The sequence below is a fragment of the Odocoileus virginianus genome, chromosome 29 (assembly GCF_023699985.2).
Source record: "Odocoileus virginianus isolate 20LAN1187 ecotype Illinois chromosome 29, Ovbor_1.2, whole genome shotgun sequence".
In the NCBI taxonomy this organism is placed as follows: Eukaryota; Metazoa; Chordata; class Mammalia; order Artiodactyla; family Cervidae; genus Odocoileus; species Odocoileus virginianus.
In genome coordinates this window covers 14,297,804-14,323,518 of record NC_069702.1, presented here as the reverse complement: position 1 = coordinate 14,323,518, position 25,715 = coordinate 14,297,804, and the positions used below count along the sequence as shown (strand labels likewise).

Below are 25,715 nucleotides of genomic sequence, written 5' to 3'. Positions count from 1 at the left end.
AAGACTAGTGAGTGGAGGCACTCTCTGTTCCCCTTCTGATGTCTATGTCAGAAACTTTCTCTGTCCTTTTTTATACCTTAATAAAACTCTGCTACACAAAAACTCTTAAGTGATCAAGCCTGGTCCCTGGTCCCAAAGCTAAATCTTCTTCGGAGATCATGAATCCGACATCGTTCAGCATAAGCTATCAGTAGTCTGCCAGGCTCCTCTGTGCATGGGAATCTCCAGGCAAGAATACTGTAGTGAGTTGCCATGCCCTTCTCCAGGGGATCTTCCCGACCCAGGGATGGAACCTGTGTCTCTTCTGTCTTCTGCAGTGGCAGGCGAGTTTTCTTTGCCACTAGCGCCACCTGGGAAGCAGTTGCTGGTGAATGGTTAAGTGAACAGTTAATATCTGTTGTATACAAAATAAATGGAAAAGGGGAAAACAGTTTGAATTCTTTTAGCATATCTATCAATTCTAGTAATCACCTACACTGCTTCCCTACTGAAAAGTATTTATTTGTCAGAGTCTTTTGTCTGTTTCACCAACTATTATAAGATGCCCTTAAGTGTGTGCAGACCTGGGAGTAGACATCTCTGAAGAGAGATGGAGACCTGAAGGAGACCTGGCTGTTGGAGCCAACTGTGGTGCAGGTCCAGTGCCAGGAAGTTGGTTTTGTCTGCGTGGGAGTTGGTTTTGTCTGAGTGGTTGTGTAGTTTCTTAAACTGAGTCCACTCCAACTTCCCCTCAAGGAAGGTAGTGTTTGGAGACTAGGACTTGAGGAACTTCTATGAAAACACCTTTCAGATTTTCTGTTCTTTGGTCAGAGGTTTTGTGACTCACACTGCCTTATTCCTCTTCTCCCTAATGACTAATAAGTTGGCTGAACTATTTGATAATTTGGTTGATAAGCAGAGCCTTTTTTTTTTTTTTTAAACAGAGCCTGCCTAGTATCTTTTCAGTGTTGAAAAAGGGACAACAGGCCCACACTGAAGTCACTTATGCTAAGTCCCCTGCCTGGAGAATCCCATGGACAGATGAGCTTGGCAGGCGATAGTCCAAGGGGTCAAAAAGTTGGACACGACTGAGCAACTAACACTGTTCACTTCATGCTAAGCCCCACAGAAGCAAACTAAAACTTCATACCCAATTGTGGTTTCAGCATCTCTTTGAAATGTAATTTTTAAAAACCAATCAGCCCGGAATTTCCTGACCAGCACCAATGAGGTGATACCCATCATAAACCCCAACCCTTTTCCCAAAGAAAGGTGATCTTGCCTGAAAGAATAATCCCCCCCCCCCACTTTTATATTTTTTCTCATTTTGACTTTCTTGTCCCACTCCTTCCTGCCTTTTTAAAATTTCTGGCTGCATTGTGAGGCATGGGGGATCTTAGTTCCCTGACTAGGTATTGGACCCAGGTCCTCTGCAGTAGAAGCAGAGTGTTCTAACTACTGGACCACCAGGGAACTCTTCTTTCCTGCTTTTAAAAACCTTCCATTTGTACAGTTCCTTAGAGCTCCTTTCTGTTTGTTAGATGGGATACTGCCTGATTCATGAATCATTCAACAGAGCCAATTAGATCTTCAAATTCACTCAGTTGAATTTTGTTTTTTAAGTTTAAGCAGGTTAGTGGCTGTCAACAACTTTGACAACAAAGTTTATCTGACTTCAGGAAGCCAAGTCCATATATTTATTTTTTTTTGAAGTTTTAAGTATATTTTAACAATAGTACTTTGCTACCTGGATAAATTGTTAAAGATAATCAAATCCGAACACTAAAGTGGTAAAGACAAATTTTGTTTAGTAACACTGTAACCAAAAGTGGGGTTCTGGGGTGTGCCACCAAAAGCCAATAACAAGGCCAGGTTGGTGGAAAGGCAATTGTGTTTTACTTTGGATGCTGGCAAGGGGATGGGGAGGCAGTGGGTGTGGCCAATGCCTGTCCAAAGGCTGCCCCCTGCAGCATCCCGTGGGCAATCAGGGGGCTAGAGCTTTTCCAGGCTGAGGGAGGGGCTGCCTGCAGAAACAGCACAGTCAGCTCCGACAGTCATCTGGAAATTGGTCATTGGGGATTCAACTAGCATCATCTTGACTGTTTTAAGTACAGTTAATTTTCAGTTCTTGGGTTGGTTTGTTTCCACTTCTTGAGGCCAGTTCTCAGAATTGTGGCAGCTTATGTCACACTTACAATCTGTTCATCATGTGCTAACTTCTCCATCTTGTGGAGTGTTCAGTATCTATAAGACAGCTCACAGGATATGGCTCAGAATATCATCTATAGCCCTTGAGAAGGAGCTAAATGTCCTCGACTGTACTTAATTGTCAAACTATTATTCTTTGGTCCCTTTGACTATTTTCCTTTGTTTCTGCATGTTCTCACTTCTCTGAGCAAACATATTCTTTGGCTAAAGTCCTTTTACAGACAAAAGGCAGGCAGAGGATGTGGGGGACAAGGACCATAGGGTCTTGCTTTGTTTCAATACTGCAGTATGAACTGAACTCTATTTCCCTGAAACAGAAGGCTGGAGACTATTCAAGGGCTGGAGTGTGCTAAGGGGTGGTAGAGAGGTGGGTGGGTGATCCACGTGACTAGGCCATCTGGTTTAACAGATATTTGTCAGAGGAGAAGAAGTAGTACTAAAGAAAAGTTCTGGGTGGTAGATTTATACCACCAAGGCAGAGGAAAGATTTCTAATTGCAAGCTTTCTAAACTGCCCAAGAGAGGGGTCTGGGGTCTGACTGCCTATCCAGGTTTTGCCTGGAACCAAAGGGGTTGAAGGGGAGGGTGTGGGTGGGGGTTGATGCTGGGATCACTCTATGGACAAGACCTTAAGCTTCTAGAAGTCGTAACAGAGTAATGAAATAAAATTTATATTTTAAGGCAGGACAAGAAAAAATTAAACAAATTCTCTGAGAATTGGGGCTCCTCCCTTCCTCATGTGCAGTTTGTATTACACATTAACCAGAACTTGTCAAAGATCAGTTTGAGAATTTACAAAGTTCTCAACCATAAAGATCAATTTTTTTCCTTTATTTTGACCCTAGCGATGTAACTTCTTAAAAGAAGAATGTTCTTTCCCTGCGCTGTAGGGGGTCATAGTAACTTAAGTCTATCTTGACATGTGCTTACCTGGAGTATATATCTTGGTAAAATTTATATATTAGTCATTTTGATGGATGATCCTTTGTCTCAAAAAGTTTTTTGACTGTGCCTTCAACTTCTAACAGGCAGAATGGTTCTCAGAGCTTTCTGAGAATCTTCTTCCTGCATTAAAATCATCAGTTCAGTTGCTCAGTCGTGTCCGACTCTTTGCGACCCCATGGACTGCAGCACACCAGGCTTCCCTGTCCATCACCAACTCCCAGAGTTTACTCAAACTCATGTCCATTGATTTGGTGATGCCATCCAACCATCTCATCCTCTGTCGTCCCCTTCTCCTCCCACCTTCAATCTTTCCCAGCATCAGGGTCTTTTCAAATAAGTTAGTTCTTCGCATCAGGTGGCCAAAGTATTGTAGTTTCAGCTTCAGCATCAGTCCTTCCAATGAATATGCAGGACTGATTTCCTTTAGGATGGACTGGTTGGATCTCCTTGTAGTCTAAGTCACTCTCAAGAGTCTTCTCCAACACCACAGTTCAAAAGCATCAATTCTTCGGTGCTCAGTTTTCTTTATAGTCCAACTCTCACATCATCAGTTAAAATCATCAGTTTGGCTCAAATAAAATACTCTTGTTTTCTTCTTAACTTGCTAGTTAACTGAATTTTTATCAACAAAAGTTTGGTTCAGTTTCTCAGCACATTGGTTCAGATGGAGCTTTCATATACTGAGAAGTCTATGGTCTTCAGAAAAGTTGTTAAGGTTTGATAAATCTGGCTTTTGAGATGGTGAAAAGTTTTATGTCTGTGTCCATACCCCCACCACTGAAACAGTGGATTACATACTTAAAAGGTAAATACTCACACACACTTTAATAAGATAACGAGATACATGCATCCCACTGTTCACAGAAGCACTATTTACAACAGCCAGGACATGGAAACAACCTACATGTCCATCAGCTGAAGAATGGATAAAGAAGATGTGGTACATATACAATGGGCTACTTCTTTGCCATGAAAAGGAATGAAACTGTTATTTGCAGAGACATGGATGGCTGTCATACAGAGGTAAGTCAGAAAAACAAATATATTAACACATAAATGTGGAATCTAGGGAAGTGGTAAAGATAATCTTATTTGAAAAGCAAAAATAGAGGCACAAATGTAGAGGGGAAAAAAAGTATGGATACCAAGGGGGAAAGGGGAGGGGAGTGGAATGAACTGGGAGAATGGGGTTGACCTATATACACTATCATGTATATAGATGACTAACGAGAACCTAGGGCTGTGTAACTAGAGATTATCATACTAAGTGAAGGAAATCAGAAAGAGAAAGATACTAACCATAGAATATCACCCATATGTGGAATCTAAAAAGAACGACACATATGAATCTATTAAACAGAAGCAGATCCAAGGGATAGGAGAGGAAGAGACTTGCTCCTGGAAGTCTGGGGTTGGTAGATACAAATGATCACATTTAGAATAAAGAAAAAACAAGGCCTTAATGTATAGCATAGGGAACTACAGTCAACATCCTGTGATAAACTATACTGAAAAATATTAAAAATATATTACAAAATGTGTATACTACTGCATCTTATAATTCCAGACCTAAAAAAAGATAATGACAAACCAAGTGTCAAACAAAAATCGCTTTACAAACTGTTCTGACAATGTTGATGTACAATTTCCGGTTCGGCCAATCGCTGCCTCCGGAGTTACAGATCAGATGTTGCCCTTGTCCCTCCTCCACGCTGTGTGCTTATTTCACAGCTGGTTTTACTCCTCCGAAGGTTTGCTAAGGCCACACACAGCAAAGCCTCGTGAAATTTACTCAAGAGGTGAACATCTTCGTAAAAAAGGAACTGAAAAGCCTCAGATACGGGAATTCCAAGTCTCTCGCCTACCTCCTTCCCCTGGAACCACTTGTAATCAGATATGACTAGGATTGTAACTCCTTCCTCCCTGAAAAAAAAAAAAAAGAGGGCACACTTCTCTTAATCCCCTTCCTTTTTCTTCTCCTTCCCAACTTCTCGGTTTCTTTCAGCTTCCCTTTTCCCTCCCGCTTTCTCGATGGTACCCCGAGACCCCTGTCCAACCCCCCTCACAATCACAGGATCCGCAAGGATGAAAAGCCGATGGCGGGCGCTATGTAGCACCTCCTCGCTTTTCGGCGCTGTCGTAAAGTGCCGTCACGCAGCGGAGCGTTACTGCTGGGGTGGCAGTTTTCCCGGCAACTGGAGCTGGTACCTTGCGCGTCACTTGGGGATTCGAAGTGGGCTTTTATTTTGGGAGGGCGTCTAGTCCCTGTGTGTTAATGAGATTGACGTAGCTACTTCCTCTCCGGAACCGGAGGGCCGACCGGTCCCAGTACCCGCTGGACACCCGGGGCTCGGGGCTGTGGGGCGGGCGGAGGCTGAGGCCCAAGCTACCTCGCTCCGCGAATCTTCCGCGGGCCGCTGATGGCCGGAGGCTTCCTGGGGAAGACTTTAGCCGCCGTGTCCCTCTCTGTCGCCCTGGCCTCTGTGACTGTCAAGTACTTGGGCGGGTGCAGCGTCGCGGCGTGCAGGTATTCCCGCTTCTAGCGCTGACTCCTTCTCCCGAGTTTTTGCGTTGCAGCTGGGAACCAGCTTCTGGTCGGGTGGTTTCAGGAGGCTCCCGTTGGGTCCCAGCTTTTTACAGCCATACGCACGTTTTTTAAAAAAAGACTCTAAAATATTTTACCTGCCTTTTGAGAAAAGCAAGTGGTGGCATGCTTTCTTACGATACTTGAAATTTGTACTCTGCCGTGACATTATCTGTCCCCCGGGAGTTTAAATAGCGAACCGTTTAAATGGTGTAAAATGAAAAGTGTAAGTCGTCATTCCTCCTCTTCTCCATTTCAGTGTAGATAAAATATTTATTATTTACCTCTTTTTAAAAAATTTGCCTCGGATAAATTTAGGCATTTGTGGTATCTCATACTGTCTCCTCTTATTCCTTTCACCTGGTTTCTGAACACATGTCCTAGGTACCATGCCCATGCCTGGCTTCGAGTAATAAACAAGTGTTGTGAGGCTGCCTCTAGGAGTGTGTGTGTTTTTAATTACTATTTTTGTCACGTCATTAGACACAAGGAAATTTTCTTCTATTTGTTTCTTCCATTTTTTTTCTTCTATCTCCACCCCGCCGCGCCAACTCCAGTGATAGCCTTCTGGACTGGAAGGTTTCAGTTGAGGGTGTGTGAGCAAGTAGCAGCCGGTGGACAGGCTGTAAACGTCCCCTTCCTCTTCTAGTCCAGACTTTACACTTGTGCAACAATTTTTCTGCTGACTGTAGCTGCCTCAACTTTATTTCCTCAGTGTGAACTGTACAGATTAAGCCGAAGTTTCTGCTGTGTTCTTTAATACCTAATTCACCATAGAGGTTCTAGCCCTTTTCTTTACATTTTGGTTTTATCCTGGGGATCAACAAGTACTGCCGACTTTTTGTTTGTGAGTGGGGAGGGAGAGAGGGCTGATTTCCGTCGTTGCTGCCCCACTGCTCATGTAGGATGTTTTGGCTCCCTTATTTCAAAGGTATTAACTTCTCTGGTGGCTCAGACAGTAAAGCGTTTGCTTGCAATGTGGGAGAGCTGGGTTTGATCCCTGGGTTGGGAAGATCCCCTGGAGAAGGAAATGGCAACCCACTCCGGTACTCTTGCCTGGAAAATCCCATGGCTGAAGGAGCCTGGTAGACTCCAGTCCATGGGGTCGCAAAGTCGGACACGACTGAGGTCTTCACTTTATTTCAAATGTAACTCTTCGGTGGGGCATGTTGGTGGTGGTGCTGGGGCTCTTTGTGTTTGTGGTGAGGAGGCTGAGGTTATATGGGAGCTCTATTATTTTCTGCACAATTTTGCCTTGCAAAATTTGAAAAAAAGAAAAGTATTAAAAAAGCAGGTAGAAAAAAAAAAAAAGCAGGTAGAGTCCTTTGTTACTTTCCTAAAAGCACAGAGGGACTGGTATGTGGAAAATAAAAGCCATAATGCTCTTGTTTTAAAAAAAAAGTGTTGACAAAACCAATGAAAGCATAGTGTTTCAAGCAAGAATGGTTTGAGTATCAAAGGAGTAAAGGAGATCTTGGGGAAATTTTGATGAAGGCTTCTAATACTTTTACTAGAATTGATTTGATTGATTTGACTTCAGTTCTGTTCAGTCGCTCAGTTGTGCCCGACTCTTTGCAACCCCATGAACCACAGCACGCCAGGCCTCCCTGTCCATCACCAACTCCCGGAGTCCACCCAAACCCATGTCCATTGAGTTGGTGATACCATCCAACCATCTCATCCTCTGTCGTCCCCTTCTCCTCCTGCCCTCAATCCCTCCCAGCATCAGGGTCTTTTCAAACGAGTCAGCTCTTTGCATCAGGTGGCCAAAGTATTAGAGTTTCAGCTTCAACATCAGTCCTACCAATGAACACCCAGGAGTGATCTCCTTTAGGATGGACTGGTTGGATCTCCTTGCAATCCAAGGGACTCTCAAGAGTCTTCTCCTTGACTATGAAGGTATAAAAGTAAAGTTTGCTGTATAATGCAGTTATGTATAAAATACAACAAACAAAATAGAATAAAAACAAAAATTGATGAATTCTTTGTTTGAAGACTTAGTATATAGATTTGGTTTTAACCTAACTTATTTACCTGTAATGTAAAGTTTATTTTCCCTCCAGTTTTATTGAGATAAAATTGATGTTCAGCACTGTATAAGATTAATGTGTATATCATAATGATTTGAAACACAAACATCATGAAATGATTGTTACAATAAGTTTAGTGAACATCCATCATCTCCTATAGATACAACATGAAAGAAGTAGAATAAAAAATTTTCATTGTGATGAGGACTCTTAGGATTTACTTAATATATAATATAGAGCAGTATTAATTGTATATATCATGTTGTACATTATATCCCTAATACTTATTTATCTTATAACTGGAAAGTCATATGTACCTTTTGACCACCTTTACCCAGTTCCCCCCTCCCCTCCACAACCTTTATGAGTTAGTTTTTTGAAGTGTAATTTGACCTATATAACACTATGTTAGTTCCTGTTACACAACGTACTGATTTTATATTTCCATACATCTTAACGTGATCTCCAGGGTGAGTTTAGTTACCATATGTCACCATACAGGGATAACAGTTATTCTCCACATCTTATATTTCATACACATAGCTTACTTATTTTGTGCCTAGAAGTTTGTACCCCTTAATCTTATCCCTTTACTGCTTCTTTCCACCCCTGCTACCCTCTCTTTTGGCAACTACCTGTTTGATCTGTGTATCCATGACTGTGTTTCTGTTTTGTTAATGTTTGTTTTGTTTTTTAGATTCCACATATTAGTAGAATCATATGGTAGTTGTCTTTCTTTTTTTTCCTGACATTTCACTTAGCATAATATGCTCTAGGTCCAACCATGTCATCACAAATGGAAATATTTACTTCTTTTTTTTTTAAATAGCTGAGTAATATTCCATTATGTGTGTGTGTGCATGATATCTTTATCCATTCACCTATTGATGGGCAGTTAGGCTACTTCCATATCTTGGCTGTCGTAAATAATGCTGCTGTGAATATGGGGTGCATGCATCTTTTCTAATTAGTGTTTTTATTTTCTTTAGACAAATATTCAGGAGTAGAATTGCTGGATCATATAGTAGTTATATTTTTAATTTTTTAAAGGAATCTCTACTGTTTTCTACAGTAACCACATCAGTTTGCATTCCCATTAGCAGTGCACAAGGGTTCCCTTTTCACCACAACCCCACCAACACTTGTTATTTGTTGTTTTTTTTATAATAGCCATTCTGACAGGTATGAGGTAGATTTTGATTTGCATTTCTGTGATGATTAGTGATGCTGCTGCTGCTAAGTCGCTTCGGTTGTGTCCGGCTGTGTGCGATTCCATAGATGGTAGCCCACCAGGCTTCCCCATCCCTGGGATTCTCCAGGCAGGAACACTGGAGTGGGTTGCCATTTCCTTCTCCAATGCGTGAAAGTGAAAAGTGATGTTGAGTGTATTTTAATGTTCCTGTTGGCCATCTCTGTGTTCTCTTTGAAAAAAATATGTATTTGGAGCTTCCACCCATTTCTTAAGTTGGGTTGTTTGTTTTTTTCTAGTGCTGTATTATGTAAGTTCTTTGTATGTTTTAGATATTAACCACTTATGAGATATATTGTTTGCAAATACATTCTCCTATTCAGTAGGCAGCCTTTTTCTTTTGTTGGTAGTTTCCTTTGCTGCACAAAAGCTTTTTAGTTTAATGCAGTCCCATTTGTTTATTTTTGCTTTTGTTTCCCTTGCCAGAGGATACATACCCCAAAAAATCTTGCTAAGACCAATGTCAGAGAGTACTGATTATATTTTCCTCTAGAGGTTTTATGGCTTCAGGTCTTGCATTTAAGTCTTTAATTCATTTTGAAATTATTTTTGTGCATGGTGTGACAGAGTAGTCCAGTTTGTTTCTTTTGCATCTGTTGAAAAGGCTGCCTTTCCTTAGTGTGTATTCTTGCCTCCTCTGTTGGAGGTTAATTGCCCATATAAGTGTGGGTTCATTTCTGGGCTTTCTTTTCTGTTACATTTATCTGTTGTTTTTTAGTCTCTATTTCTTTTGTTTCTGTTCTGGTCTTTATGATTTCTTTGCTACTACTAGCTTTGGGTTTTGTTTGTTCTTCATTTTCTAGCTCCTTTAGGTGTAAGGGTTGGTTGATTGGTTGAGATTTTTCTTGTATTACGAGAAACAAGAAAGCTTGTTTCGAAAGATAGGTTTGTAATACTATGAATTTGGGGTCGTAAAGAGTCGGACATAACTGAGTAACTTTTACTTTCCTTCTTAGAACTTCAGTTCCCTTAATTGTTCTGAAGTTGATTGAAAATAAAATTGTTTAGAAAATAAACCGTGCTAGGAAATAATAAAACAGAAGTAAAAAGGAAATTTACACTGGAATTGGTTAGATCAGCTTCTGATCTCTCTATCAAATCTGAATGAAAGCCTTGCTGGCTACACGCAAGTCTTGCAGCCCTGTCTACATGTTGGTTTTAGCCCAGTAAGACTTTTGTCTGACTTCTGACCTGGAGAACTGTAAGATAATAAATTTGTGTAGTTTTAAGCTGCTGAATTTGTGGAAATTTGTTATGGCAGCAGTGAAAAAATGAATACATTATGTGCATAGTCTTAAATATATGTTCTTTATTTTTTCTACCATTTCTGTGTAAGATGGGATCATGTTATACACACTTTCTTGCATCTTGCTTTTAATTTTCAACAATATTGTATGAAAATACTGTCACTTGATGCCATTCTTTTTTATAGCTACTTAATAGTCATCCCATGGTGTAGCTGTTCTAATATTTATTAAGCCATCCTTACATTATTGGGCATTTCCTTTAATTCTCATTAAACACTACTGAAATACTTTTTGTATGCATAATTGATTATTTCATTTTTATGGGCTAGATTAGTGGAATGAAATTACTTGAGTTGCAGGATGTAAGTATGTTCATCTTTATTGCCAAATTACTTTATAGAAATTCTGTAGCAGTTCACATCTCTACCAGCAATGTATAGGAGATGGTGTTACCTTTTTAAAGGTTTGTCAGTCTACATGGAAAAAAGAATTTACGGTTACTTAAATTTTCATTTCTTTAATTGCTAGTGATTATAACTGTCTTTTAATGTTTATTAGCCAGTTGGATCTGCTTTTCTTTGATTGTTTGGTCATAATCTGCCCAATTTCCTATTCCAGTTCAGCCTTTGTCAGTTTATACGAACTCAGTATATTGTAGTTACTAACCCTTTGAGTGTCATCTACAGTATAGTTTGTGATTTGCTTTTTTCACTCCACTGATTGTGTCCTTTGATACACAGAAGTTTTAGTGTTGATACAGTCTGATTTACCGATTTTCTTCTGTCACTTGTGCTTTTGGTCATATCTGAGAAATCATTGCCAAATTCAATGTCATGAAATTTCCCTCTATGTTTTCTTTTAAGAGTTTTATAGTTTTAGGTCTTAATGTTTGGGTCTTTGATCCATTTCAAGTTAATGTTTATTTATATGTAAGGTATGGATCCATCCTCATCTGTTTGCATGTGGATATCTAACTTTCCCAGCACCATTTGTTGGAAAGACTGTCCTTTCCCTTTTGAGAGTTGACACCCTTTTTTGAAAATCATCTGACTATATATGTAAGGGTTTATGTCTGGACTCTCTATTCTATCCTATTGGCCTGTATGTACACATACACATATATATATACACACACATATATATTTTTTCATATTCCTTTTCCATTATGGTTTATCACAGGATATTGAGTATAGTTCCCTGTGCTATACATTAGGACCTGGTTGTTTATCCATGTTATATATACCAGTTTGCATCTGCTAATCCCAAGCTCCCATTCCTTCCCTCTCCCCCTCCCTCTCCCCGTTGGCAACTACACATCTGTTCTCCAAGTCTGAGTCTGTTTCTGTTTAGTAGATATGTTTATTTGTGTCATATTTTAGATTCCACATATAAGTGATATCATACAGCATTTGTCTGACAGAGACTTTTTTTGGGCTTTGGTAGTTGTAGAGCATGGGCTTAGTTGCCCCATGGCATATGGAATCTTCCTGGACCAGGGATTGAACCCATGTCCCCTGCATTGACAGGTGGTTTCTTAATTACTGGATCATCAGGAAGTCCTACTCTAAAGTTTATAATTTGTACATCTATCACAGTCTGGCTTCAAGTAATACTACATTAATTTGAGTACAGAGTAGGAACCTAACAACAGTATATCTCCATTTCCTTTTCTTTTTTTGTGCTATTTCTGTCATTCATTTTTGACATATGTACATTAGACCAGAGATCCCCAACCCCCGGGCCCTATTGGGAACTGAGTCACACAGCAGGTGAGCAGTGGACGAGCAAGTGAAGCTTCATCTGCTGTTCGCCATCGCTTGTATTACCACCTGACCTGTTCCCCACCTCAGCACTCCCATTACCACCAGGCCTGAATTATCCATCCCTGCCCCCTCACCCTGAGCGGTGTAAAAATTGTCTTCCACGAGGCCAGTTCCTTGTGCCAAAAAACTTGGGGACTGCTGTGTTAGACCATTAGCTTATTATTTTTTTAAAAATAGATTCCTTCCTGTAGGCTTTAATAGTCTTTCTTTATATTTGTTTTTGTGGTTGAATTTTTATTATAAAATTATCTCCTCCATCATTTGTGCTAACAAAAGTAAACTCCTATCCTTTTTTCTTAGCTAAAATAAACTCTGTAACTTTCAATTAATAAGATTTAGCAATATTTTTATGTTTGTAAATAGTTTCACAGATATTGGACCTTTATTCCAGTATACATCAAATTAGGATTTTCTGATTTTTAAGTCTTTGAAATTGAAAGGTTGTATTTTGGAGACTGTGAATTAGGTTAAGTTAATTTAAGTATTTTGTACTGACATAAAACATTTTTCTTTCTTTTCCTCTCAGAAACTCACTTTCATCCTGCAGATTTCATGTTAATTCGAACATGATGTCTGGTTTTAACGGTACCAAACATTCCCACAACAAGGCTCGGACATCCCCTTATCCAGGTTCAAAAGTTCAACGCAGCCAGGTTCCTAATGATAAAGTGGGCTGGTTTGTTGAGTGGCGTGACTATAATCCTGTGGAATACACTGCAGTTTCTGTCCTGGCTGGACCTCGGTGGGCAGATCCTCAGATCAGGTGAGTAAATTACCTGGTGTTAGCTGGGTAGGAGACTTTTGGAGAAGGTAATGGTTGTATTTGTAAATTGTCATTTGATAGCAGAAAAATAATTTTTATCTACTGCTTGACTTCAACTGTTTCCACATTTACTTGAATTTTTGCCAAAGCTATTCAATTCATGTTTATTTATTCTTTTGGGGGTGAATGCAAAAGTAGGAAGTTAAGAAGTACTTGGAGTAACAGGCAAATTTGGCCTTGGAGTATAGAATGAAGCATGGCAAAGGCTGATAGAGTTGTGCCAAGAGAACGCACTGGTCACAGCAAACACCCTCTTCCAACAACAGAAGAGAAGACAGACTCTCCACGTGGACATGACCAGATGGTCAACACTGAAATCAGATTGATTATGTTCTTTGCAGCCAAAGATGGAGAAGCTCTATACACAAGACCAGGAGCTGACTGTACCTCAGATCATGAACTCCTTATTGCCAAATTCAGACTTAAACTGAAGAGAGTGGAGAAGACCACTAGACCATTCAGGTATGACCTAAATCAAATCCCTTATGACTATACAGTGGAAGTGAGAAATAGATTTAAGGGACTAGATCTGATAGACAGAGTGCCTGATGAACTATGGATGGAGGTTTGTGACATTGTACAGGAGACAGGAATCAAGACCATCCCGAAGAAAAAGAAATGCAAAAAAGCAAAATGGTTGTCTGAGGAGGCCTTACAAATAGCTGTGAAAAGAACAGAAGTGATAAGCAAAGGAGAAAAGGAAAGATATACCCATTTGAATGCAGAGTTCCAAAGAATAGCAAGGAGAGATAAGAAAGCCTTCCTCAGTGATCAACGCAAAGAAATAGAGGAAAACAATAGAATGGGAAAGACTAGAGATCTCTTCAAGAAACTTAGAGATACCAAGGGAACATTTCATGCAAAGATGGTCTCAATAAAGGACAGAAATGGTAGGGACCTAACAGAAGCAGAAGATATTAAGAAGAGGTGGCAAGAATACACAGAGGAGCTATACAAAAAAGATCTTCACGACCCAGATAATCATGATGGTGTGATCACTCACCTAGAGCCAGACATCCTGGAATGTGAAGTCAAGTGGGCCCTAGGAAGCATCACTACGAGCAAAGCTAGTGGAGGTGATGGAATTCCAGTTGAGCTATTTCAAATCCTGAAAGATGATGCTGTGAAAGTGCTGCACTCAATATGCCAGCAAATGTGGAAAACTCAGCAGTGGCCACAGGACTGGAAGAGGTCAGTTTTCATTCCAATCCCAAAGAAAGGCAATGCCAAAGAATGCTCAAACTACCGCACAATTGAACTCATTTCACATGCTAGAAAATGATGCTTAAAATTCTCCAAGCCAGGCTTCAGCAATACGTGAAGCGTGAACTTCCAGATGTTCAAGCTGGTTTTAGAAAAGGCAGAGGAACCAGAGATCAAATTGCCAACATCTGTTGGATCATCAAAAAAGCAAGAGAGTTCCAGAAAAACATCTTATTTCTGCTTTATTGACTATGCCAAAGCCTTTGACTGTGTGGATCATAACAAACTGTGGAAAATTCTGAAAGGGATGGGAATACCAGACCACCTGACCTGCCCCTTGAGAAACCTGTATGCAGGTCAGGAAACAACAGTTAGAACTGGACATGGAACAACAGACTGTTTCCAAATTGGAAAAGAAATATGTCAAGGCTGTACATTGTCACCCTACTTATTTAACTTCTATGCAGAGTACATCATGAGAAATGCTGGGCTGGAGGAAGCACAAGTTGGAGTCAAGATTGCAGGGAGAAATATCAATAACCTCAGATATGCAGATGACACCACCCTTATGGCAGAAAGTGAAGAGGAACTAAAGAGCCTCTTGATGAAAGTGAAAGAGGAGAGTGAAAAAGTTGGCTTAAAGCTCAACATTCAGAAAACTAAGATCATGGCATCTGGTCCCATCAATGCAGATGGTGATTGCAGCCATGAAATTAAAAGATGCTTACTCCTTGGAAGGAAAGTTATGACCAACCTAGACAGCATATTAAAAGGCAGAGACATTACTTTGCCAAAAATGGTCCATCTGGTCAAGGCTATGGTTTTTCCATTAGTCATGGATGGATTTGAGAATTGAACTATAAAGATAGCTGAGTGCTGAAGAATTGATGCTTTTGCACTGTGGTGTTGGAGAAGACTCTTGAGAGTCCCTTGGATTGCAAGGAGATCCAACCAGTCCATCTTAAAGGAGATCAGTCCTGGATGTTCATTGAAAGGACTGATGTTGAAGCTGAAACTCTAGTACTTTGGCCACCTGATGCGAAGAGCTGGCTCATTGGAAAAGATCTGGATGCTGGGAAAGATTGAGGGCAGGAGGAGAAGGGCACGACAGAGGATGAGGTGGTTGGATGGCATCACCGACTCGATGGACATGGGTTTGGGTGAACTCCGGGAGTTGGTGATGGACAGGGTGGCCTGGCGTGCTGTGGTTCGTGGGGTTGGAAAGAGTCGGACATGACTGAGGGACTGAACTGAACTGAACTGATGATGATCTTTCCAAATAGGTAAATCTATTTTATCACGGAGTTTTTTATTTTATGAAATGACAAGTGGTAGTTTCTGTTTTCATTTCTTCTGCTTGGGTTATCAATAATATCTTTTGTGGTTATTTTCCAACATAGCTAGACTTGTATTTGAATAGTGAAAATGTTTTTCAGAAACTTTTTCTGGATTACTAACAACAAGATGATGATAAAATTTGACCTGTGTGAGAAGATAGGAAAGGGATAGATAAAGGAGAGAGGAAAGAAGGAAACAAAAAACTCAAGCAGAAACGTTTTGATTAGAGGTAGAATGGCTGAATGAATACAAAAGCAAGACCTGTATATATGGTATCTAAAGGAGACCCACTTCAGACCCAGAGACACAGACTGAAAATGAGAGGGTGCAAAAAGATATTCCAAGCAAATGGAAGTCAAAAAAAGGCTGGAGTAGTAGTATTCATATCAGATAAACAAGACTTTAAAATAAAGATTGTTACAAGAGACAAGAATGCTACATAATAATCAAGGGATCAATCCAAAAAGGAGATATAACAATTATAAATATTTCTGCACCCATTACAGGAGCACCTCAATACAAAAAGCAAATGCTAGCAGCCCTAAAATGGGAAAATGGCAGCAACACAATAATAGTGGGAGACTTTAATACCCCACTTCCACCAATGAACAGATTATCCAGACAGAAAATAAATAAGAAAACACGAGCTTTAATGACACAATAGACCAGATAGGATTAATTGATATTTATAGGACATTCCATCTGAAAGCAGCAGAATATACTTTCATCTCAAGTGCACAAGGAATATTCTCCAGGTTAGATCATATCTTGGGTCACAAATCAAGCCTTGGTAAATTTAAGGAAATTGAAATTGTATCAAGCATGTTTTCTGACTACAACACTATGAGATTAGAAATCAATTACAGGAAAAAAGAAACTGTAAAAACATGAACACATGGAGGCTAAATAATAGACTACTGAATAACGAAGAGATCAATGAAGAAATCAAAGAGGAAATAAAAAAAATACATAGAAACAAATGACAGTGAAATCAGGATGACTCAAAACCATGGGATGCAGTAAAAGCAATTCTAAGGGGGAAGCTAATAGCAATTCAGTTCTTCTTCAAGAAATGAGAAAAATCTCCAGTAAACAACCTAACATTATACCTAAAGCAGCTAGACCAAGAAGAACAAACAAAACCCAAAGTTAGTAGAAGGAAATAAATCATAGGCAGAGCAGAAATAAATGAAATAGAAATGAAGAAAACAATAGCAAAAATCAGTGAAACTAAAAGCTGGTTCTTTGAGAAGATAAAATCAATAAACTTTTAGCCAGACTCATCAAAAAAAAAAAAAAAAGGGTTCAAATCAATAAAATTAGAAATGAAAAAAGAGAAATTACAACTGACACCCCAGAAATACAAAGAATCATTAGAGACTACTGTAAGCAACTCTATGCCAAAAAAGTGGACAACTTGGAAGAAATGGACAAATTCTTAGAAAGGTACAGTCTCCCAGGACTGAAGCAGGAAGAAATAGAAAATATAGACCAATCACAAGTAATGAAGTTGAAACTGCAGTTAAAATTTGTCCAGCAAACAACAGTCCAGGACCAGATGGCTTCATAGGTGAAATCTAGCAAGCACAGAATCTTTGTAGTATCCAGGTAGATCAGAGGCCTGCTCTCCTCCTTCTGATGTCTGCACAAGACTTCCTCCATTTTAATTTCCCTAATATAAGTCTATAGATTCAGTACACTCCCTATCAGGTTACCAATGGACTTTTTCACAGAATTAGAACAAAAAACTTTTTACAGTTTTTGTGGATCCATAAAAGACCCCAGATACCAAAGCACTCTTGAGAAAGAAAAACAGAACTGGAGTAATCAGGCTCCTTGACTTCAGATTATACTATAAAGCTACAGTCATCAGGACAGTATGGTACTGGCACAAAAACAGAAATATAGATCAATGGGACAGGATTGAAATACCAAAGAGAAACCCACATACCTATGGTCACCTAGTCTATGACAAAGAAGGCAAGAATATTCAATGGAGAAAAGAGTCTTTTCAACAAATGGTACTGGGAAAACTGGACAGCTACATGTAAAAGAATGAAATGAGAACACTCCCTAATACCATATATAAAAAGAAAACTCAACATGGAGTAAAGATCTAAGTATAAGACCAGACACCTATACAACTCTTAGAAGAAAACATAAGAAGAACATTCTTTGACATAAACCACAGCAGTATCTTTTTTGACCCACTTCCTAGAATAAGGAAAATAAAAACAAAAATAAACAAATGGGACCTAATTAAACTTAAGAGCTTTTGTACAGAAAAGAAAACTATAAATGAGATGGAAAAACCACCTTAGAATGGGAGAAAATATTTGCAAATGAAAGTAACTGAGAAGGACTACCATATGACCATAATTCAAAAAGACACATGCACCCTAGTGTTCATTGCAGCACTATTTATGTTAGCCAGGACACGAAAGCAACCTAGATGTGCAACTACAGATCAATGGATAAAGAAGATGTGGTACATATATGCAGGGAAATATTACTCAGCCATAAAAATGAACAAAATTGGGTAACATTTGTGGAGATATGGATGGACCTAGAGTCTGTCATAGAGTGAAGTAAGTCAGAAAGAAAAAAGTATTGCATATTAATGCATGTATGTGGAATACAGGAAAATGGTATAGGTGATTTTATTTTACAAAGCAGAAATAGAGACGCAAATGTAGAGAATGGACACGTGGACACGGCCTGGTGGGGAAGGGGAAGTGGGGTGAATTGAGAGGTTGGGATTGACCTATGTATACTACCACGTGTAAAATGCATAGCTAGTGGGAAGCTGCTGTGTAGCACAGGGAACTCAGCTCAGAGCTCTGTGGTGACGTAGATGGGTGGGATGGGAGGGGGTGGGAGAGAGGCCCAAGAGGGAGTGGGTATATGTATACATGTGGCTGATTTATTTTGTTGTACCACATTGTAAAGCAGGTATACCCCGATTAAAATAAATACTTTGACTAAATTCAGAGAAGTGCTGTGTTGATTCACATTTTATATTTATGTTTCTTTTGAGAAATATAATGATAGATTTGTAAAATGTATGACTACAAGCTAGGCACTGTACTAAATGTTTTATAAGCATTGTTTCATTCTTATAACTATTTTGGAAGGCAGACAGGGTTGTTATTTCTTCTTTATAGGAAAAAAAAGAACACAAAAAATGGAAGTACAGAAACTTTGTCCTTTACATATGGTCATGGAGCTAGTAGAGGGGATAGCTTGGACTTTAACTCAGAATGACTTTAGAATTTATGCCCTTAACTACTCTGCTAAATGGCCACTCTAGTTTTGGAATATTTTATAAGTTTGATTTAATTGGTAAATTTATTGTAAATGATAGTCCTCTCAAGGCATTGTTTAGTCAGTTAAATAAAAATTTTTGCTAGTTGGGTTGATCTAGTATTAGTTCATTAGATTGTTAAACTTTACCAGTCACATATTGCTGTGACTTGATTTTGACCCACAGTTTCCTTATTTAATCCAAAGATGTGTTTGTCATAATATTTGGCTTGTTAATTAATCATGAAGCCAACTTGTGGAGAAACTATTACCTATAAATGAGTTCCATTTCCCTCATTTTAGAGGATGTATTAATATATATTTACATGTACATTATACATACACATGCACAGTTAGAATTAGTGACGTACAAGGGGTGCTATACAGTATAAGTAGAGGAAGACTGAGTCTTCCTCTGTTTTATTCAATTTATTTTTTATAAGTTAAATTTGTATCACTGTCTAAATCAAGCCTTACTAATGTTAATGTTTAAATTATAACTAGATTCATGCTTTTCCCCACCATAAAATGGCTCTCTTTATCTAAAATTTTTTTCTGAAACATTTCCAACATATAGGAAATTTGAAAGAACTTTACAAGGGACAGTCATAACTCAGCACTTTGATTTTCTTATTACCATTTTACTATACTTACTTCATCACATATATATCCATCTATCCCTCCTTCATCCATCTTGATTTTTGATGTATTGGTACATCTCTGCCTGTATACTTCAACAAGTATTTCATTAACTAGCATTCAATGTTTATTTAGTTTCTTTTATTTTAAAAAATTTTAATGGAGTATTGTTGATTTACAGTATTGTGTTAGTTATCAGTTCAGTTCAGGTGCTCAGTCATGTCCAACTCTTTGTTACCCCGTGGATTGCGGCACACTAGGCCTCCTTGTCCATTACCAACTCCCAGAGCTTGCTCAAACTCATATCCATCGAGTCGGTGATGCCATCCAACTAGCTCATCTCTGTCGTCCCCTTCTCCTACCCTCAATCTTTCCCAGCATCAGGGTCTTTTCCAGTGAGTCAGTTCTTCTCATCAGGTGGTTGAAGTATTGGAGCTGGAGCTTCAGCTTCAGCATCAGTCCTTCCAATGAATATTCAGGACTGATTTCCTTTAGGATTGACTGGTTTGAATCAGTTATGTATATATGTATATTCACTGTTTTTTAGATTCTGTTCCTGTTAGGTCATTACAGAGTACACCCTGTGCTGTATTAGAGAGTTCTTATTAGTTTTCTGGTTTAGACATAGCAATGTGTATATGTCAGTCCCAGTCTCCCAGTTTATCCCCCCTCCCCACCTTGGTAACCATGTTTATTTTCTACATCTGTGACTCTATTTTTGTTTTGTAAATAAGTTCATTTGTACCATTTTTTTTTTTTTTTTAAGATTCCACATTTAATGGTGAATTTCTAGAGTCCCAAGAACATTGTAACTCTGGTTTTGTAATTTCATGACTTTTACCGTTTAAATTTATAGATATGTTAGAAGTCTTGGGAAAATGCCTGGATCATTCAAGTTGGAAACTATTTACAAAGCAGAGCACAAATATTTCCATGCTCTTGCTTACTGGAATTAAAGCAAGAAAGAAAGTGAAACTTGTGTCAGAACTGCCCGTGAACTATCCAATGCTATATAACTCTTTATTCACTGTCAGTGCAATTATGTCAGCAGTTTCATAATGGTGAAGAAAATAGTTTATAGCTTTTAAAAAATATTTTTATTGAGTGTGACATAAATGCAATAAACTATACATTTCTTAGGTGTGCAGGTGTAGCTCAGTTAGATTTTATATTTATCTAACTCTCTAATCCAGATCCGTGTCCAGATCAAGATCTGGAGTAGTTCCAGTTTATATCTGTTTTAATCTACATCACGGTTATTATTTCCAGCTTATTATATCTATTTTAATCTGCATCATGGTTATTACGAAGTTTGTGGGGTGTTTTCATTTTTTGTGGGTTTTACTTTGATACAGATATTAATCAGTGTACATTAGAAGACATTAAAATTACTTTGAAACAGTAGAAACAGCAAAACATCAGAAGGAATCTTATTTTTAGGAGTATTTATTGATAGGAGCCAGTCATTGCCATATTGTGCCCACAGACAAATCCGCTTTACTGATAGTAATGTGTTCTTTTCTGTAGTATGTAGGAGCAGCTCCAGTTCGCCTGCCATTAATCCTTCCCCACAGGGGTTACAAGATACCTTCTTATCTTATAAGGTCTTTTGATTAAACAAAAAATTTTTGCCAGAAAGTGTTTTGAAGGAGTTGATGAGTTTGTAAATGAAAACTAAGTTTGTAACTAAAAGTTTAGTTTCAAGGATACTGGTTGTTATAAATAACTGGCTGGCATTATTAAGCTGTTGGTAGTATTGGATCATTATTTCTTATTTTGCATTGGTATTCTCATTACAGTGAAAGCAACTTCTCTCCCAAGTTTAATGAAAAGGATGGGCAGGTTGAGAGAAAGAGCCAGAATGGCCTGTATGAGGTTGAAAATGGAAGACCTAGGTAGGTACTGGGGTGGGGCATCTTACAATAATGGGTCTTTAAAAGGTAGAAAATAATTGTCAATGAAAATTCACTTAACAATCAAGGTAAGAAGAAAAAAGCAAATTTTATATAAACCAAACTGAGTTACAGCTTGGAAGACAGACTCTCAGGAAGCTCTGAGAAATGTTCCACCTGTTAGAAGATACTGTTGTTGTTTAGTCGCTCAGTTGTGGTGAACTCTTTTGTGACCTCAGAGCCCTCCAGGCTCCTCTGTCCTTAGGATTTCCCAAGCAAGAAGGGGGATCCTCTTGACCCAGGGATCGAACCCACATCTCTTTCATTAGCAGGTGGCTTCTTTACCACTTAGCCACCAGGGAAGACCTGTTAGAAGGTGTAGTCATACACATTTTCTAGACAAAGGATTGTACATCAAAATGGGGTAAGATATTGATATTTTACATAAGGTTCCCCAAAGACACCTAGTCCAGGTAAGCATGTACAAAGCAAGCAGTGAGTCACCATGACCCCTTGCAGAGTTGGGAAAGCATGCTGTTCTTTTAAGAAGTTACATTGCTAGTGTCAGAAGAAAGGGAAAATAATAATCTTTGTGGTCAAGAAAGCACTCTTTGAGGAGGTCTGATTAATGTGCAGATACACGCACATTAGGGATACTTGGAGAGGCCCAGATGGACCCAGAAAATTTTATGTCTAAATTTTTTTGCCCTGCCTTAAAATACACATTTTATTTTATCAATATAATTAACATTTACTGAGGGCTTGTATATGCCAGACCTTGTCTGAAAGAATTTATATATGTGATCTAATTAAATCATAATAATAACCCTGTGGGTGGATATTTTTAGTTCTGTTTATAGATAAGTAGAGAAAATGCAAGTAGTTTGCATATGGTGAGTAAGTGCTGGAAGGAATTGAATGCATCTTCTTATAACTTTACCTTGAAATAGAAATAATAACAGTTGACTCGAACAAAATGGGGCTTATACATGGATTCTTTTTCAGTAGTAAATATTACAGCAGTATTCCATCTGAGTTTGATAGAATACCTGAATGTGGAACCACAGATACAGGGGAACTGTGGGTACAGATGGTGGACTATAAGTTTATATGGAAGCATTGTTCAAGGGTCAACTGTAATTGAATAAATTAACAGAAGGAAAGGATTAAGAATTGTATTTCAGTGATTATTTATAAAATGAGGTAATACTGTTAAGAATTTATCCAAATATGTAAGAGTAAAAATAAAAACAACCTAACAATTTAATATTGCTTTTTTCTCTTGGCCATGTCGTGGCAAGTGGGTGGGATGTGGGAATCTTAGTTCACCAACTAGGGATCAAACCCGTGCCCAGTGGAAGCATGGAGTCTTAACCACTGGATCACCAGGAAATCCCTCTTTTTGTACTTTTAAAAGTGATTTTTCTACACAACTCAAAAGTTTTCAGTTTTTCTTAAGTCATCATAAAAGGAAGAAATGTAAAAGTTAGCTTGCCTCCAATAAACCAGTAGAAAAATCACAGATTTGGTAATCATACTTAACACCTTGTAGAAATGTTGCAAAAGCTAAAAATATTTTTAGCTCTTCTAAAGCACGGAAATAGTAGTGCTCCTCTCACATCAACCTGGTCTTTCAGTTTTGCTAAATTCTTTCTTTGTTCATAGCTTACTCACTTTTCTGTGTTATTGAGTCTTTTCAAGTCAAACTTGCCTTTCATTGACTTACTCCTTAAGTTCTCTTCTGGGCAAAATATATTAGAAGATATATACACATATAAAAGGACAGAAAAGGCAAAGGAAAGATAGCCTATTGTTTTAGTCAAGACTCTGACTAATGGAAACCAACTCTAGCTTGCCTGAGTAAAAAAGTGAACTTTACCCCAGGCCTATAGAATCATCTCAGGAATCCAAAGCAGAAATGCAGCTAACTTTAGGAAAGGGGTAGAGTTTGGAAATCCATTAGAACTGTCTTTCTGCCTTACGTCTGCTTTCCTTTATATGTTGCCTTTGTTTTGCTTTTTCTGCAAATAACTTTCTCTGTTGCTCAGGAAGTAGGGTAATCTATATGTCTTTTCTGCAGCTTCTAGTTTATCAGTTACAGGCTTGGTCATCTATAAAAACATAACATTCTCTCTCTTAATATTGGCTTTGATCATTTGTATTCAAAGGTGTATGGTTACATGGAATAAAACATAGTTACTGACCACCCTGCCCCTCCTTCTGAATTTGAAAAGTAGAATACTTGCAACCTGGCTAAGTGTCTTGCCTTTCTGTTTTTATTTGCAAGTCTTGCTGAAATATTTCTGAGTCCAGTATAAAACAATATAAAGATTGACTCAATTTTCATAACAGTCGCAATGAAGAGCAAAATAAAAAGGAGTGGCTGGGACTTCCCGGGGGTGTAGTGGTTGAGAGCCCACCTGCCAGTGCGGGGAGCATGAGTTCGATCCCTGGTCCAGGAAGATCCCAGATGCTGTGGAGCAGCTCAGCCTGTGACCCACAACTTCGGAGCCCCTGTGTTGCAGCCCCTGGAGCTCCGGTACCTGGAGCCCGTGCTCCGCCGTAAGAGAAGCCACTGAAATGAGGAGCCTGAGCGCTGCAGAGGAGAGGGGCCCCTGCTTGCAGCACCTGGAGAAAGCCCTTGCGGCAACAAAGACCCAGTGCAACCATAAATAAAAAAACAGTTTAAAAACAAAAGCTGAAAGGGAAAATCTGACAAGTTGTTTATTTACTTTCACATACTGGGAGGGCCAAAGATATTAATAGATAAGATTGCAGATTGGGGCATTTCATTTTACATAATGAAAGTTAAACATGTAAGGAATATTGACTGGAAGAAAATCACTCAGGTGTGAGTGTGCCCTGTTTATCTGATAGACTTTTAAATATTGGGTTGTGGCATTAGGTTAAATAGTTATTGGCATTTTTATAAAATTGTTTTTAAAATTTGAATTTGGTATATTTGAAATCTTGAAATATTAAGTTTTTTTACTTCGTTATATGCTGTGTGCTGTGTGCTCCGTTGCTTTAGTCTTGTCCAACTCTGTGCAGCCTTTATGGACTCTGGCCCGCCAGGCTCCTCTGTCCATGGGATTCTCCAGACAAGCATACTAGAGTTGGGTTGCCATGCCCTTCTCTGGGGGATCTTCCCGACCCAAGGATGGAACCTGTGTCTCTTATGTCTGCCTTCATTAGCAGGCTGGTTCTTTACCACTGGCACCTCCTGGGAAACCCTCATATGCTACACAATATCTATTACTGATAATAAAAATCTAGAACCCACTGTGAAAAAAATGGACTTTAAAATGTAATCAAAACCATATGAGTGAGACCGGTTATAAGAGAGTGGAGTATGAAAAGAGGATGATGAGAAAGGGAAGAGAAGTGTGAAAATACTGGATAAAGTGTTGCTGTTGCAGAGTTAGGCTGTGATTAGGTGCAGAGCATTTCAGCCTTCCAGATTTAAAACAACTTTGGAAATGAGATCCTCCTCCTGGATCAAGCCCAGACATGAAGAAAAGTTAAACAACACTGTAAAGAAATATGTACCTTGACTGTCAAATAATGTAGCAGAGCTACTGGATTTGTGTGGAGATCGTATTTCCCTCTTGGTACCTTGTTTTGGGCCATATCAAGTTTGGTTCAAAAAGATGAGTACATTCAGTTGGTTTTATGGTTTTTTGTTTTTCCAGAAATCCTGCAGGACGGACTGGACTGGTTGGCCGGGGGCTTTTGGGGCGATGGGGCCCCAATCATGCTGCAGATCCCATCATAACCAGGTAAGAGCTAAAAACACATTTCAGTAACAAAGAGACAAGTAATTGGAAAAATACAGACACTAACCATATTTTTACATGTCCATCATATGCATATACATATGCAAATATATGTATGCATATGTATGTGTTTATATATCTAGTTATCCCCTGGTATTTTAGGGACTTGGCTTTCGAAGAGGCCCCTGTGCCTCAAGCAGGTAGCAAAATCTATGGATGTTCAGGTTGCTTACATAAAATGGAACAGTACGGTTGATCCGTCTTATCCGTGGGTTCCGCATTTGTGGATACAGAGAGCTGGCTGCATGTGTGTGTGTTTCTGTCGGTATATACACAGGCATATGTATGCAACCTTGAAATTAAAAGATGCTTGCTCCTTGCAAGAAAAGCTATGACAAACCTGAACAGCATATTAAAAAGCAAAGACATTACTTTGCCAACAAAGGTTCGTCTAGTCAAAGCTATGGTTTTTCCAGTGGTCATGTGTGAATGTGACAGTTAGACTATAAAGAAAGGTGAGTGCCGAAGAATTGATGCTTTTGAACTGTGGTATTGGAGAAGACTCTTGAGAGTCCCTTGGACTGCAAGGAGATCCAACCAGGACATCCTAAAGGAAATCAGTCCTGGGTGTTCATTGAAAGGACTGATGTTGAAGCTGAAACTCCAGTACTTTGGCC

General features: G+C 39.0%; 1 protein-coding gene across 4 annotated transcripts in view; it reads left to right on the top strand.

Annotated features, from left to right (window-relative positions):
• Window positions 1-5,239: 5,239 nt before the first annotated feature.
• The window catches only part of NUDT9 (nudix hydrolase 9), a 34,077-nt gene continuing 13,601 nt past the window's right edge, over window positions 5,240-25,715 (top strand). The window contains exons 1-4 of one of the 4 annotated variants that reach the window (XM_020911591.2): window positions 5,240-5,335; window positions 12,591-12,827; window positions 21,170-21,265; window positions 24,955-25,041. In XM_020911591.2, the coding sequence (XP_020767250.2) occupies window positions 12,631-12,827; window positions 21,170-21,265; window positions 24,955-25,041 (380 nt within the window). In that variant the 5' untranslated portion in view covers window positions 5,240-5,335; window positions 12,591-12,630. Of the gene's footprint in view, window positions 5,659-7,454; window positions 7,615-12,590; window positions 12,828-13,068; window positions 13,350-21,169; window positions 21,266-24,954; window positions 25,042-25,715 lie in introns of those variants that run through there. The other 3 variants (XM_020911590.2, XM_020911592.2, XM_070458155.1) reach the window with 3 other exon arrangements.